Consider the following 15,088-nt stretch of genomic DNA (forward strand, 5'->3'; position numbering starts at 1 on the left):
TCAGCGTCAAAACACAGACTGAGCTCGACTCACCCCTCTCTGACACCGCAGTCCTGGACGCAGACTTATGTAATTGTGCGACCTGAAAAAAACCCTCTTATTTAAAAGCCCGAATTATTGCTGTTGATTATTAGGGATTCAGAGACCTGCATATGTGCAGCTATGATACTTTCCCCAGAATTTCTTCTAATTCAATAATTTTACTCCTATAGGAGATATTAATATAATGAAGATAGTAATATATATGAGAGTAATATATTACTATCTTCATTATGTGTCTCACTATTAATGTGGAAAATAGATTTATCATCTTGATCATTAAGTTTGGGATCGAAAGCAATAAATGCAGAGTGAGAATGGAGGACAGAGTTTTTAGGATGTGCATGGGTTATTGTTACATTGTTACTTCCTGCTCATTTCAACCAGGACCAGCATAGTTTCAGGAGAGCAGCCCAGACGCTGTCAGGTGGTGATAACCTGAACTTGTATGATCTGACATTTAACTGCTGGCTGCACAACATTTTATGGGCAGGTTTATACACTTAAATGTCCAGTATACCATAGCAAAACATTGCTGTAATATTCTACAAGCATGAACCCATGCTAAAAGACAGAGATTGATGGTGCTGACTGACAGTTGGTAATTTCTGTGTCATGGGAGCAAATTATAAGTATTACAATAACCCAAAATATGATCTCATGGAGTAATTTTGGTGTGTCAGCTGCCACCTGTTGGCCAAACTACAGAAGAAGAAATCTTTCTTTTGGCAACGAACTCCTAATATGGATAAGCATCCACAGATTGCAAAAGGGCTTTTTACTATCCCAATATTAAGCACAGTTTGCTTATACTTGTTGATGAAATGTAAAATGGAGAAAATTACTTTAGTCATGTAGTTATATCTTGGTATAAATGCTTCATTAATTCCACAGGACAGGTGAAGACATGAAAGGAGAGAGAGAAGGGCTGCAGTATGGAGTTGAACCTGCAGCATTGAGGAGTAAACCTCTATATATGTGCACCTGCTCTACCAACTGAGCTAAACCGGCCACAACATGGCAAGTGTTTGAAAGATCGTATATTAAAAGGTCCCATGACATGGTGCTCTTTGGATGCTTTTATATAGCCCTTAGTGGTCCCCTAATACTGTATCTGAAGTCTGGGGGATGCAAGGTGGAGGGTGGGGGTGTGGCCTTGACCAACTGCCACTTTGCTCGTTTGAAAGCCATGATGTCTCTCTCTCATTGGCGGGCAAAGCAGAGAAAGGGCAGGTAACCTTGCTCCTTATGACCTCATAAGGAGCAAGATTCCAGATCGGCCCATCTGAGCTTTCATTTTCTCAAAGGCAGAGCAGGATACCCAGGGCTCGCTTTACACCTATCACCATTTCTAGCCACTGGGGGACCATAGGCAGGCTGGGGGAACGCATATTAATGTTAAAAAAACCTCATAAAGTGAAATGTTCATGCCATGGGACCTTTAAAGCAACACTATGTAACTTTTCCCACTTCGGTCCTCCTACAGGTTGGAAGCGAAATTGTCCATTACATTACATTGTTCAGTTCATTCGAACTACAGATCCGAGGCGACCCAATCTGGAAAACTTGCACAATGTAATGTAATGGACAATTCCGCTTCCAACCTGTAGAGATAAATGTGTAGAATATTAACTAGTAAAACCACAGTTATTTCTCTTGGATTCAATAACATATCCCATGAGTCTTAAAGAACTATTGTCAAGAGGCTTCATGGGAATTGTAGTTTTTGAATGTCAAGAAAATATAATTTTCCTTTATTTTAATTTACAAATTTCTCTGATAATTTAATTTGTATTTCACTTATTTGAAGTTCACAATTTTAAAATTCTGTTTCATTTTAAAACAAACAAAGACTGTGACATTCTAGAAATTTTGAAAAGTAGTAGTTTTCAGCACAATAAACTTTATTGTCCTCCCATGTGGAAATTTGGTTTTTTTACAACAAATTACACAAAACAGCATACAAAAAAAACACACATGAAGTGTGAAAAAAGCGCAGCTCCAGAGATGCTGCTCTGCAGTCTGGTCTAAGTTTTTTTTATTACCTGTGCGGATCAGATAACCATCTTGATAAGTGCCAACATATTGCAGCAGTCAATTATCAATCAATTATATCCAGAATCAGAAACCTAAAGAGATTTATGAACATATTTAGATTGTGTTTCTGATGAGTAGCGCTTTCAATTACTCTCTCTAAATCCAACTTAGCGATACATGATTTGTAATTGAGCTCTGAGATGGCCGTCTGGTTATGTAACTTTTTTCACTCAGCTGCCTTTTCATGAATTTGCAGGTGCACCTTCAGATTAGGTGCAAACCTGTATCTCATACCACACACATGGCAGCCATATGGCCTTTCTCCTGTATGTGTGGTCCTATGTCTAGTCATCTGTCCACTTTGGCGAAAATGTTTACCACAAATATCACATGAATACGGCTTTTCTCCTGAATGGTATCTCATGTGTGTTTTGAGATGACTGCTAGTATTAAAAAGTTTGCCACACAGGCCACATTGATACGGTCTCTCCCCTGAATGACTTCTTTTATGTATTGTAAGGTTCTGGCTCTGACTGAATGATTTTCCACAAATATCACAGTGATAAGGTTTCTCCCCAGAATGGGTTCTCACATGCACAATCAGATGTTCTTTTCGGTAAAATGTCTTACCACATTCTTGACAGACAAACTCTTTTATGCCTGTGTGTATTTTTTCATGCAGCCGGAGACGACGGATATTGGTAAAAGTCTTGCCACAAACGTCACAAAAATGTGTTTTGTTATGGAAACTTTTCAGATGAGTTATCAGCTGCTCGGTTGACTGGCATGTCATCGCACAAACTGTGCAATCAAAATTGTTCTCATGCGTTTTTATGTGCTTCATCAAAGAGCCGATGTACTGAAATCCCTTGCCACAAAAATGGCAAAAACCGCGTTCCTTTTCACTTTTAGCAGAACTTTTGTCATGAGGCAATGCTGCCTTCTCATTAACGGTGCCACTTTGTCCATGTAACATCTTTCCTTTCCTTTTCATTGTTTTCTTCTGTTCTTCTTTGCTGGTAACCAACTCCTCATCACTGTCACTGTTCTCACTCTGAGCTGCAGAGCAGTTTGAAGAAACTGGCAGCAATTCATATGATAGTTGTGTCTCCGGCTGATCTTGCTCGCTTTTCACAATTTGGGGAGAAGGAAAAACCATCTCTTGTGTTTGACTGTCATCCCCAAGTTCCTCCTGTTCTTCTTTTATCTCTAACATCTTGAAGTCGGTCTGAACCAAGCAGTAGTTCCAGTTATTATTGTCAGGATCTGCACTGATTTGAGAGGGTCCCGGCACCTCAGCACCAAGACTAAAGTTGGACTCTTCTGGTGTTGAGGGACCAGTGTTCTCCTGCAGCAGTGGGGCATCACATTCATCTCCCCGTTCCCCTGTGCTGTTGGTCAGTGAAGTCTCTGCAGCTGCCAAAGAGACAGGAGGAAAAGGTACCAACAGCTTGTAATGTTTCCATTTCAAAATAGTCATTTTCTAAAAGATACACACAATATGAAAACTCTGATTTAAAGCTGTGTAGTATTAAAATAGTTCTACTACTGCTGCAGCTGAGCTCAAGCATGTCAGGGTTAGCCAATCCGAGGTAAACCCTACTCTGCTGCAGCAGTAGTAGAAATATGTCTTCGACATCCTGGAAAAATAAAATCGGGTACAATAACGTTACCCATTCTCTTAATACATCCATGACAGTACCAGATGGTGTGCGTGGGCGCATGCGTGGAAAAGCGACCAGCAACATCCTTTTAGCTACATAACGTAACTACTACACTACTAATTAAATATAGAGGTTGGTCTGGCAATGCGAGACCAAAAACGCTACTTATCAACACATGTACCGAGGACAAACCTGATTTCGTTCGAAGGTCTATCGTTAGCTGATGTCGCAGAATTCCAACCTCCTGTTTAGTTTGACTAACTTCGGCTTCGTACAAAGCTAACGTTATAGTTTTCTCCACCTCTCCGAGGATCTCCTCTGCCGCTGTGTACAGCCGCTGATGGACAAAGGACCTCAGCTGAAACATTGTGGTGTCCATGTCTCCGGAGAGTTAGCTACGTCACAAAAACATTAACGATAGTAAATTAGCTGGATAACAAGAAGATAAAATCAACTGCTAGCTAGATAGCTAATCTAACTGAGACCTCTTATTCGCTTGCTGCCACAACATGACTTCCGGTTTGCATCGTCCAAAATAAAAGCGTAAATTCTAAAGTGAGATATTTGGTCCAAAAATAATTAAATATTCAAGTTAGGTGTTTTTCCCCCCTTAAAACTGGATTGGCAAAAACTGCGTAAATTGTGAAGTTTCATGTTGTGCCTGCTATCAGTTGAGCAAAAGCAGATCTATGAACTGCCATCGTCAGGTCTCTCCGCGGATGTTCTATGTCTATGGGGTTTACAGTTTTTTACGATCGCTATGACAATTTTTTCAGTACTTTTAACAACTTTCCTAAACTCTTAATGCACCAACACACCTACAACACACGATTGGCAAAACAGTTAATTTCATGCTCAAAATCACACATTGTAAACTAAACTCCAACACTGATTTTCAAAATACAATAATTCACTAACACAATACACTATGTTTACCAAAACAATGCAATCATGTCTCAAAATCAAATAATTCTTCCAAAACACTAACACATGTTCTCTCCCAACAGGAACATTTAGTCAATCACTGCACAATGTCATAAAAAACACTAACGTCAGATGGAATTACAGAAACTGCATTATTTTATATTGTATATGTGTCAGTCAGGGCCCTGTTTCACAAAACCAAGATAAGGGATTAAGCCGGGATTTCCAGGTTATCCTGGATGAATTTAGCCTTGACTCGGTTTCGAAAGCAGAGGCACATAAATCACCATGGAGATTTATTCTGTGCAGTTAGCCTGGTCCTGACCAGGCTAACAGCCAGGATTTATTTAATCCTGGAACCTTTTCTGTTCACTCAGCAGTGGTTTTACCCTTTTCTTATTAGCCTGGATTAAAATGCAACAGGTGCATATTGCTGTTCATTTGAGTACTGTTATTATTTAAAGTTGTGACCATTATTTTTTTTTTATAATTATAAATTTGTCATTGTTACTGTTATATTGCTGTATGAAGACTGCTGTTCATATTGTTGTAAGACGTTTGATGAATATATTATGGCAGTTGTTGAGATAATTAGAAAAGGCTGATAAAATTTCAAATGAGTTTTAAATGAAGTCTGTTACTAAGGGCAATACATACAATGCTGTACATTTCTATAGTTCCCCAATGCACCTTAAATTATTTCTTTTTTTTTTCTTTAACAATAAGGATCATGTTTGTTCTGCTTCCATGTGCATTGTATTTGGCGTTCTTAGCACACAATTTGTGTTGTCCAGTAAACTGGGACTATAATTTGGGAGGATTGTACAATTTTAAAAACATATCCTAACTATACAATCTTCCCAAATTATAGACTTAGTTCACTGGACCAGACTATCTAATGATGTAGGCTACTGTACATTCATGGAACAACAGGGAGAGGACACCTTAATGATTTTTGACCTTATATTTTGCCTGGGGGGAAATAACTGGTGAATATACTCTGCTCCATTCATGTTTATAGTGTGCATGGAATTTATCACTTTATTATCTTTATAGTTTCAAGATTTTACAGTGCAATTTCTTCAGTGTCTTTATTTTCTATGTCCATATATACCAGGGAGCAAGGCATATAATATGTAGAGAAGGAAACTCGTCCTCTATAAAAAATAAAAAAACGCGAGAAAAAGCGTGACAGATAATAGCGGACCGACTAAATGATAGTCTAAAAATATACATTTATGAACTACTGCTCTTAAATGAAACCATTCAATGTGTCACTTGTCATTTGCAAAAACGAACACCTGTACACTTTGCATTAACAGCGAGTAGTGGAAGTTAATATGACTTAGGAAATTAATATTTTAGCCAATGAGAGAGAGGGAGGAACAGAGTGAAAGAGATATTTACGCTTCATATTCTAGCGTTTTAGAAAATGGATCTTCATGGTAAATTTCCTGAGTTATCTTCTGCTTACTTTTAAGGCAAAGAGTACAATTGTTAATTTGTGCAAATGATTAGTAGCCTAATCATTGAATGGTAGGATTATGACGGTTTCCATTCAGAGCAGTGGTCAGTTAATGTATATATTTAGGCTGCTTATGCATTCAGTCGGTCCGTGATCGTCTGCTACACTTTCTCTCGCTGTTTCAGTACAGCGGCCGTGTTATTTTCTTTTTATTCAAATAATGTGTTTCACGTCATCATACTTCCACAAGAAGCTGCTGCTCACTCTGTATAAAGTATGAACAATGCGTATTCTCCATTTTGGCATCAGTAAATCTGTGATCGACCTCGCGGTCTTTTGAGGAAATCCGTGGACGCGCATCTATCTGAATTAGTTCAGGCTGGCTCGACCTAGTCGCTCCTCCTCAGCCTGGTTTGGCCTTTGTGAAACGCACCAAGCCAGGATGCACAGATTAGACTAGGTCAAGCCTCGCTTTATCAATTATCCTGGATTTATATATTCTGCTTTTGTGAAACAGGCCCCCGGTCTGCACTTATACAACAGACAATAGTATATTGTATTGGTCATAGACTGTGTTTTGGACTGCAGTTTCTCTTGAAGCCTCTCTACATTTTTGTATTGTTGGGTTTAGTAAATGCATGCATATTTCTTTTACTGTAAAGATTTTTTTGGGGCTTTTCCACCTTTATTTGACAGGACAGCTAGTTGAGGCGAGAGAGCAGGGGGGGGAAGACATGCAGGAAATCATCACAAGTCGGATTTGAACCCTGGACCTCTGCGTCGAGGCATAAACCATTAAGTATATGTGCGCCTGCTCTACCCACTGCTCCAACCCCGCCACCATTTTGTTTCTTTTGCTGCAGAGATTCAATACAAAAGATGATTGACCCATCTCAGAGTAGCTTTATAGAATGACAGAGACAGAGACAGAATTGTCCTGGTACTCCTCTTCCTCTCCCTCGTGAAGGCATTTTTCTTATTTTCTGTTCATCTACAGTATATTGTTCAAATAGGTCCTCTTTTACTGTACTACCATATGATCATGTGATTGGAAGAACCTCAACACCTGAGTATGTTTCCTAGAAGGGAATCAGCTGTGATCGATCTATTTGCATAACTTCAATCAGCTGTTTCTCAATAAATGCAAGTATAAAATGCAGGGGATATATTTGTGTTTCAATTTACAATATGAACAGCTGTTCAATTTGACTTTAGCCTATAAGTTAGGTTTAGAACATGATGTTATCTGTTCTGACATATAGTGTGAAAGTATTTGTAAATTTGGCAGTAAAGATCCATTGTTTTGGTTTTGGTGGAGCTTGTGTGTAAAAGAAGTTTAAGCATTTTAAATTTGTGTTAACTGTATGCATTTTGTGTCAAAACAACAAGAAATGTGTTAATTGTATAGCCTACACAGACTGATGTTGTGCTAACTGTGTTAAGAGTTTAGGAAAGTTGTTAAAAGTATTGAAAAAAGTGTCATAGCGATTGTGAAAAACTGTAAGTCTGGGCTTTGGTTGTGAATTGTGGTACCTACACACGTGGGTGCCTTTCTGAACTATGTCCAATCAATTCAGTTGGATAAATTAAACAGGATGCATCTGTCTGACCACAAATTGGAGTGCCATACTACATTTCAGTTTTTGATTTTTAATACATTTGCAAAGATTTCTGAAAAATATGTTTTCATTGTCTTTATCGGTTATTAACTTCAGATTGATGGAGCAAAAGTGGCAATTTTAACAATTTAAAATGACATTTTCAAAACAATAAAGTTTGCAAAAGTGAAGGGGTCTGAATATGTTTTGAAGCCACTGTAATATAAATGTATATAACTGTAGGGATAACATGTACGGTTCTATAAAGCAATTTCAAAAAAACGGAACTCAAATTTAATATTGTTGATTTCCATGTTAGGTCTGGCAGACATGAGGCACAGGTGGGTTTTCAAAAGATAGGGTTTATTTAACCAAAAGTGAAACACAACTTACAGAATTAACAATTAAGTTCTGGGCCCATAAAACAGGTCAACTGAACAGAATTTAACTCAGACTATGCTAACTTAAACAGACAGAACAGGCTAAACTGACCTAAAAAATACAAAATCTGCCTGAACAAACTCAAGTCACAGGGGAACATTTAATGGGTGATCAGTCCACTTTTGAAATGAACGGGTAACAAAGACAACCACTATTGTAACTACACTACAACTACTAAACCTGCTTCAAATAAAGGCCTGCAATTGAAGTAAATAAAGGGCCCGGCTACTATTTGAGAATTTACGGTGAGCTCAGACATGGTCTGCCTGTTTAATATAACTGTTTTCAGTCAGAGGCTGCCTTTTCATGAGTTTGCAGGTGCAACTTTAAATCAACTGGAAATCTTTATCTTTAACACAAACATGGCAACATATGTCATTCTTCTGTATGTGAAGTCCTATGCTAGTCATCTTAGCCCATCTGCAAAACGTTTACTGCAAATATCACATGAGAATGTTTTTTCTCCTGGATGGTATCTCATTGAGGTTACCACTAGTAATAAAACTTTTGTCACAAAAGCCACATTAATACGGTTTCTGACATGCACAGCCAGACTGTCTTGATGGGAAAATGTCTTGCCACATACTTGACACACAAATTGAAGGCCTTTGTGCAATACTTCATGCAGCCGGACACAGCGCATACTGGCAAACATCTTGCCACAAACGTCACAAAAATGTGTTTCGTTGTGACAACTTTTTACACAAGTTATCAGCTTGTGTATGGACTTGCATGTCATCCCACAAGCAATGTTTCTCATGTGTTTTCACGCTGTTCATTAAAAAGTCGATGTACTGGAATCCCTTGCCCCAAAATGGCAAAAAATGCGTTCCTTTTCAATTTTAGCAGAACTTTTTTTAAGAGGCAATGCTGCTTGGTCCTTTTCATTAAGGTTCCCATGTTGTTCTTGTCCCTGCTGCTCTTCTTTTATCTCCAACATTTTGAAGTCTGTTTGAACCAAACAGTAGTTCCAGTTGCTATCGTCCAGATCGGCACTGGTTTGAGAGGTTCCCGGCACCTCATGACCCAAACTGAAGTTGGACTCTTCTGGTGAGGGACCAGTGTTCTCCTGCTGCAGTGGGGCATCACATTCATCTCCACGTCCCACTGGGCTGATGGTCAGTGAAGGCTCTGCAGCTGCCAAAGAGACAGGAGGAAAAATGTTACCAACAGCCTGTAATGTTGCCATTTCAAGATAGTAATTTTCTAATCAGTATGTACTGCATACGCGTACTAAATTACAGATTTTCACACTGAAGTACAGTACAGGCCAAAAGTTTGGACACACCTTCTCATTCAATGCGTTTCCTTTTTATTTTCATGACTATTTACATTGTAGATTCTTACTGAAGGCATCAAAACTATGAATTAACACATATGGAATTATGTACTTAACAAAAAAGTGGGAAATAACTGAAAACATGTCTTATATTTTAGATTCTTCAAAGTAGCCACCCTTTGCTTTTTTATTAATAAGGGAACAAATTCCACTAATTAACCATGACAAAGCACACCTGTGAAGTGAAAACCATTTCAGGTGACTACCTCATGAAGCTCACTGAGAGAACACCAGGGGTTTGCAGCACTATCAAAAAAAGCAAAGAGTGGCTACTTTGAAGACTCTAAAATATAAGACATGTTTTCAGTTATTTCACACTTTTTTGTTAAGTACATAATTCCATATGTGTTCATTCATAGTTTTGATGCCTTCAGTGAGAATCTACAATGTAAATAGTCATGAAAATAAAGAAACACATTGAATGAGAAGATGTGTCCAAACTTTTGGCCTGTACTGTATACGTCTTCTCTGCATCACATACAGTATTGATTAGGCCATTACCAGTCAAGCTACCGTTGCATACTCAGAAATGCTTGCTGGTCTAGTATACATCCGAGCATTTCTTGCGTACACAAAAAACTCCATTACGTACTCAATTTTACGGCATACTTAGTAGAAATAGTATGTTAGCATGTTAGGATGTGATTTAGAACAAAAAGGTGGGCACGTTGGCAGGTTAAGTAGATGGTTTACGGTTAGCTGGCACAAACCTTTTCGGAAAATTTGGTTTTACACCAAGATTTACCCAATGAAAAACTTTTCCACATATCATCTGACAACTGTTTTGTTTTTTTTGCTTAATATGGCATCTTAGTCACAAAAAAACCTGTTAAAGAAGCAAAGCATCTGTTGATGGCTAATCAAGCCTTCAACACCTAACAAAAATGAAATCTTGAAAAGAATTAAAAACAGGTGAGATGGAGTCGGACTAGATATGTAATGCCACCCTGCTGACTGCCATCCAGTCTTTGATTTATAGTTTTGATAAGACAAGACCAAAAACTTGAAGAACTAATGCTAAAGAAAACGGCGACAGCATGGCATTTAATATGGAGATCGGAGACGGAAAAAACTCAGTGGAGGAGATAACAAAAACTTGTTGACACACTTAGAGGGCTTTAGAGAGAGAGAGAGAAAGAGAGAGAGAAAAAAGGACTTTGCAAATCAATGGATTTAAAGAGAGTGCTGGCAGAAAATTCTGTGAGCAAGATGTCATCCATCCCCTTTTATTAAATTGACGCCCTAAAGGGAAGAAGTTGTACAGTTCACAGACTTGCCTTTGTGTTTCATTCTTCTTTGATGCACCCGGAGAAAACCAATTTTGGAAAAATGCTTGCAACAAACATCGCAAACCCATTTTTTATTGTGACAACTTTTCAAATGGGCTATCAGCGGCTCTGTTGACTGGCATGTCATCCCACAAACCGTGCAATCAAAATTGTTCTCATGCGTTTTTATGTGCTTCATCAAAGAGCCGATGTACTGAAATCCCTTGCCACAAAAATGGCAAAAACTGTGTTCCTTTTCACTTTTAGCAGAACTTTTGTCATGAGGCAATGCTGCCTTCTCATTCATGTTGCCACTTCGCTTTTGCAACATCTTTCCTTTCCTTTTTACTCTTTTCTTCTGTTCTCCTTTGCTGTTAACCAACTCCTCATCACTGTCACTGTTCTCACTCTGAGCTGCAGAGCAGTTTGAAGAAACTGGCTGCAATTCATACGATAGTTGTGTCTCTGGCTGATCTTGATTGCTTTTCACAATTTCCGAAGAAGGAAAAACCATCTCTTGTGTTTGACTGTCATCCCCAAGTTCCTCCTGTTCTTCTTTTATCTCTAACATCTTGAAGTCGGTCTGAACCAAGCAGTAGTTCCAGTTTTTATTGTCCAGCTCTGCACTGATTTGAGAGGGTCCCGGCACCTCAGCACCAAGACTGAAGTTGTTCTCTTCTGGTGTTGAGGGACCAGTGTTCTCCTGCAGCAGTGGGGCATCACATTCATCTCCACGTCCCACTGGGCTGATGGTCAGTGAAGGCGCAGCAGCTGCAGAGAGAACATGCCAGAAATAATAAGCTGTTTTAGTTTGCTCCAAAGTTGTTGACTCTAAATCTCTGTTATTAAGTCAGACTGGCTAGGTTGGCTAGACTAACAAAAGCCATCTCGGCTAAGAGTAGCTATACTAAAAGAAAATTCTTTTTATTTCTGTTATTGATTTGTCAGACTGGCTACCACTAACAGCAATGTTTGCTAAAGCTAACTCTAATATTAACGTTGGGTAAATCCAATAGCGCTACTAACAGCCATGTATACAGTCTATGCTAACAACACATTCAACCGGAGTCCCAAACCTGATTGTTTTCGCAGGAGGTCTAACGTTAGCTGATGTCGCAGACTTCTGAGCCCTTCAGATTGACTGACTTCGGCTTCGTGCAAAGCTAACGTTATAGTTTTCTCCACCTCTCCGAGGATCTCTTCTGCCGCTGTATACAGCCGCTGATGGACAAACAACCTGAGCTGAATCATTGTGGTGTCCATGTCTCCGGAGAGATGGACACACCAACGTCAACGACGGTAGCTAGCTGGATAACAAGACACAACTAACGGTTGCTCAAAAATGGCTCAATCGTATCCTCTAGCTGCCACAACATGACTTATGCTATGGTTTGACGCGTTTGGAATAATTACATTAATCTAGATTGTTGATTTTGACTAATCGAGATTGATAAATAGCACTACAGGTACCGTACGATGAAAAATATGCTTTTCAATTAGGGGCTGAACTGTCCTTTTAAAGTTATCTGGTTTTATTTTGAAGGCCGGACTCTCGTTGCCAGCGGAACGTTTTTCTTCCGGTCCAGATAACTTTTATCTGTAGCAGAGAAGCCGCTGTTACATAACTGCTACCCCGAGAGCAGAAGGATGTCGTTTTGTAGCTTCTTTGGTGGCGAGGTCTATAAAGACCATTTTCAACCAGGTATCTTCATTAACATTACTTTAACTTATTGCCATTTATTTAAAATGTATGGTTAACTTGTACTGATTAGCAAAAGTAGAGTCCACGATAACTAGCTAGCTAACGTTAACAGTAACGCTAACGTTAAATAACTTTAAGCCGTGTGGATTGGACTAAATTAGTTCACTTCATATATATGTGTAACGTTAGGCTGTAGCTACGAATAATATATTTCAGAAGGGGTAGCCTACACAAAAAACCTTGATAGCTTAACTTTATAACACATGTAAAACGTTAACGTTTAGCAACAGTTAAGTAACCTGAATTCAGGTTACTTAACTGTTGCTAAACTGGTTTTTGTTTACAACAAGAAGTCCGACTTCCTCTTAAAAAATACGTCCTCAAAAAAATCCAAACGCAACATATTCTATAAAAATCATATCCAACAAAAGCATAAAAAAAGTTGAATGTGAATATTGTAAACCTAAAGAAAGGATTACCAACACATTACCAGTAGGTTGTACTAACACAACGCTGAAGGCTGGTACAGACTTGATCCTGAATCAAATTTGTATTAAAATAGTTCTCTTCTCATATTGCACACTAACCATCATCTCATCCTTCACTCCTCAGGGGTTTACGTATGCTCCAAGTGTGATCACCAGCTGTTCAACAGCCGCTCCAAGTACGAACACTCCTCTCCCTGGCCAGCCTTCACACAGACAATCCATGAGGACAGTGTGTCTAAACATGAGGAGAGACCTGGGGCATATAAGGTACAATCAGTAGAAAAGAGATTTACTTTGTATAATGAACCTGTCAGAGGATGCTCCGTAAGTGTACTATATTCATTTTCACACTTGTTCCCTCAGTATAAGCAACTACTGTAAGTTACTAGCTGTAGGTAAACATGAAGATTAGTGATTGTCTAATGCGTCAACTGCTGAGCCTATTTAAATGCACACTATCCTCATTCAGATGTCTGATGTGTTGTTCCAGGTGCGGTGTGGGAAATGTGGAAATGGACTAGGCCATGAGTTTGTGAATGATGGGCCAGCCAAAGGGGTTTCTCGCTTCTGAATATTCAGCAGCTCACTGAAGTTTGTTCCTAAAGGTACGATTGTCAGATTATATTACAACACCAGGTTTGCAGCAAGTGTTTCAGCCCTGTTACATTGGCTTTGTTATGTTGGCACTAGGAATGCATATAGATCATTTTTAGAGCAGATACCATGTAGAGCTAGACTGATAAATCAGCTGGGCAAATATATCAGCCGATATTAGCTTATTGCAGATATACGTAGCAGTATTGGCATATTGGTTGGATGATGAAATTGTAGTATAGAAATGACAACAACAAAAAATGTCCCCATTACATTTTAACAGTAAAATGTCAAGCTCCGTACATACCTTGGTCACAATTCTTTAAAAAAAATTAAATGAGTCTTATTAAAAATGTTAATATTATGTGTTTATCTAAAAAGCCACTATTGGCCCACATAGTGGTAATTTTTTTTTTAAACTTTCAAATGTTGGTATTTGCTTAAAAAAAATCCTTAAACCTTGAACTATGAATATTCCCTTAATACTACTCACATTCACATTTTTGAATTCCCCTTCAGAACACAAGACAAAATAAGATTTTACTTGCAAAATGTAATGTGCAAAATAATTTTTGTGATCGTTAGGAAAATTTGATTAATTGCACAGCCCTACAGGATATCATTTACTTCCATTAAGCGTACAGATTTTTAGTGTACTAATTGTGTAACAAATTGTTGATTTATTAAAACCTAACAATACGCAAGTGTCCCCCACAGTCCTGATAGACAGAACAGTTACAAATCAGCTTTTTATCATTGCAAAATCATTGGCTTTTAAATCATTCCTTCTAACTTCACCAGTGTAGGGTACATGTGATAATTGCTGAAAACTCTCTTCGTATGTAATTATTTAGCAGTTAAGTGTATGTCCAAAAGACAAAGTTGAGCTAAGATGCATTGGCTGTGATGTACAACCTGTGAAATGGTTCTTTTCTCTTCCCCTCTCCACAGATAAGGTTGATGGACAGTAAGGTGAGCTGTTAGAGGGACGTTTTGGTGGACTTGTAGACATTTCTCTGTGCTGCTGAATGTGTGGACAGTGGATGAAGTGTTCTGGGATAAAGCCCAATCTGGGAGCACCAGAGCTCTGATGAAAGATGGCCACACTGGACAGCAAGAACAAAGGACTGGTCTCAACTCCTTTTTTTTTATTATACAATCATCACCGTCTCAGGATAGCCTCACTGATTACACAATCACCGTCTCATCAGTTTTACATTTATATACAGGGTTCAACGTTAAAGCGTAACTCTCGCCAAAATGCAACCTAGGGTTTCTTTGTGAATGTACCCCAGTCAGACTTTTTGTTTAAAAGCATAATTAGGACGGAAACGCCACTTTCAAGATCGACACTTTTTGACTGGCAAGATGGCGGCGAGTGGAAAAACCAACTGCTAAAGTGAGTTGATCAAAACCTTTCTTTTTAGTAAACTCTGTGTACACAAACAATGATCTCAATGCTGGAGTTCATGTGTAGAGCCCCTGGTGATACTTCGAGCAAAGTTTCATGTTGTGTCGAGCCTTCTTAG

At 38.7% G+C, this 15,088-nt stretch overlaps 3 protein-coding genes across 3 annotated transcripts; 1 reads left to right on the forward strand and 2 right to left on the reverse strand.

Moving 5' to 3' along the window:
- Positions 1 to 1,922: 1,922 nt before the first annotated feature.
- On the reverse strand, positions 1,923 to 4,259 carry LOC114569940 (zinc finger protein 724-like). The gene is made up of 2 exons (XM_028600102.1): positions 3,933 to 4,259; positions 1,923 to 3,492 (listed from the first exon to the last, which is right to left on the reverse strand). The coding sequence occupies exons 1-2, from the start codon at positions 4,117 to 4,119 to the stop codon at positions 2,303 to 2,305; spliced, it is 1,377 nt and encodes a 458-aa protein (XP_028455903.1). The 5' UTR covers positions 4,120 to 4,259; the 3' UTR covers positions 1,923 to 2,302.
- Positions 4,260 to 8,069: 3,810 nt separating this feature from the next.
- LOC114569532 (zinc finger protein 239) lies at positions 8,070 to 12,351 on the reverse strand. The gene is made up of 3 exons (XM_028599424.1): positions 11,852 to 12,351; positions 10,785 to 11,546; positions 8,070 to 9,305 (listed from the first exon to the last, which is right to left on the reverse strand). Exons 1-3 carry the CDS (start codon positions 12,036 to 12,038, stop codon positions 8,947 to 8,949), a joined length of 1,308 nt encoding a protein of 435 aa, XP_028455225.1. The 5' UTR covers positions 12,039 to 12,351; the 3' UTR covers positions 8,070 to 8,946.
- Positions 12,344 to 14,843, forward strand: msrb1a (methionine sulfoxide reductase B1a). Its single transcript, XM_028599425.1, has 4 exons — positions 12,344 to 12,477; positions 13,090 to 13,232; positions 13,456 to 13,570; positions 14,511 to 14,843. The coding sequence occupies exons 1-4, from the start codon at positions 12,423 to 12,425 to the stop codon at positions 14,528 to 14,530; spliced, it is 333 nt and encodes a 110-aa protein (XP_028455226.1). The 5' UTR covers positions 12,344 to 12,422; the 3' UTR covers positions 14,531 to 14,843.
- Positions 14,844 to 15,088: the final 245 nt, after the last annotated feature.

This window comes from Perca flavescens, chromosome 15 (assembly GCF_004354835.1).
Source record: "Perca flavescens isolate YP-PL-M2 chromosome 15, PFLA_1.0, whole genome shotgun sequence".
NCBI lineage: Eukaryota > Metazoa > Chordata > Actinopteri > Perciformes > Percidae > Perca > Perca flavescens.

Excerpts from the sequence above, each read along its gene's own strand:
- LOC114569940 (XM_028600102.1), bottom strand. The coding sequence starts at position 4,119 with ATGGACACCACAATGTTTCAGCTGAGGTCCTTTGTCCATCAGCGGCTG. Across the intron at positions 3,493-3,932 it reads AGACCTTCGAACGAAATCAG|CTGCAGAGACTTCACTGACC; the intron begins GTTTGTCCTCGG and ends TCTCTTTGGCAG.
- LOC114569532 (XM_028599424.1), bottom strand. The coding sequence starts at position 12,038 with ATGGACACCACAATGATTCAGCTCAGGTTGTTTGTCCATCAGCGGCTG. Across the intron at positions 11,547-11,851 it reads CCTCCTGCGAAAACAATCAG|CTGCTGCGCCTTCACTGACC; the intron begins GTTTGGGACTCC and ends TTCTCTCTGCAG. Across the intron at positions 9,306-10,784 it reads AAGAAGAATGAAACACAAAG|CTGCAGAGCCTTCACTGACC; the intron begins GCAAGTCTGTGA and ends TCTCTTTGGCAG.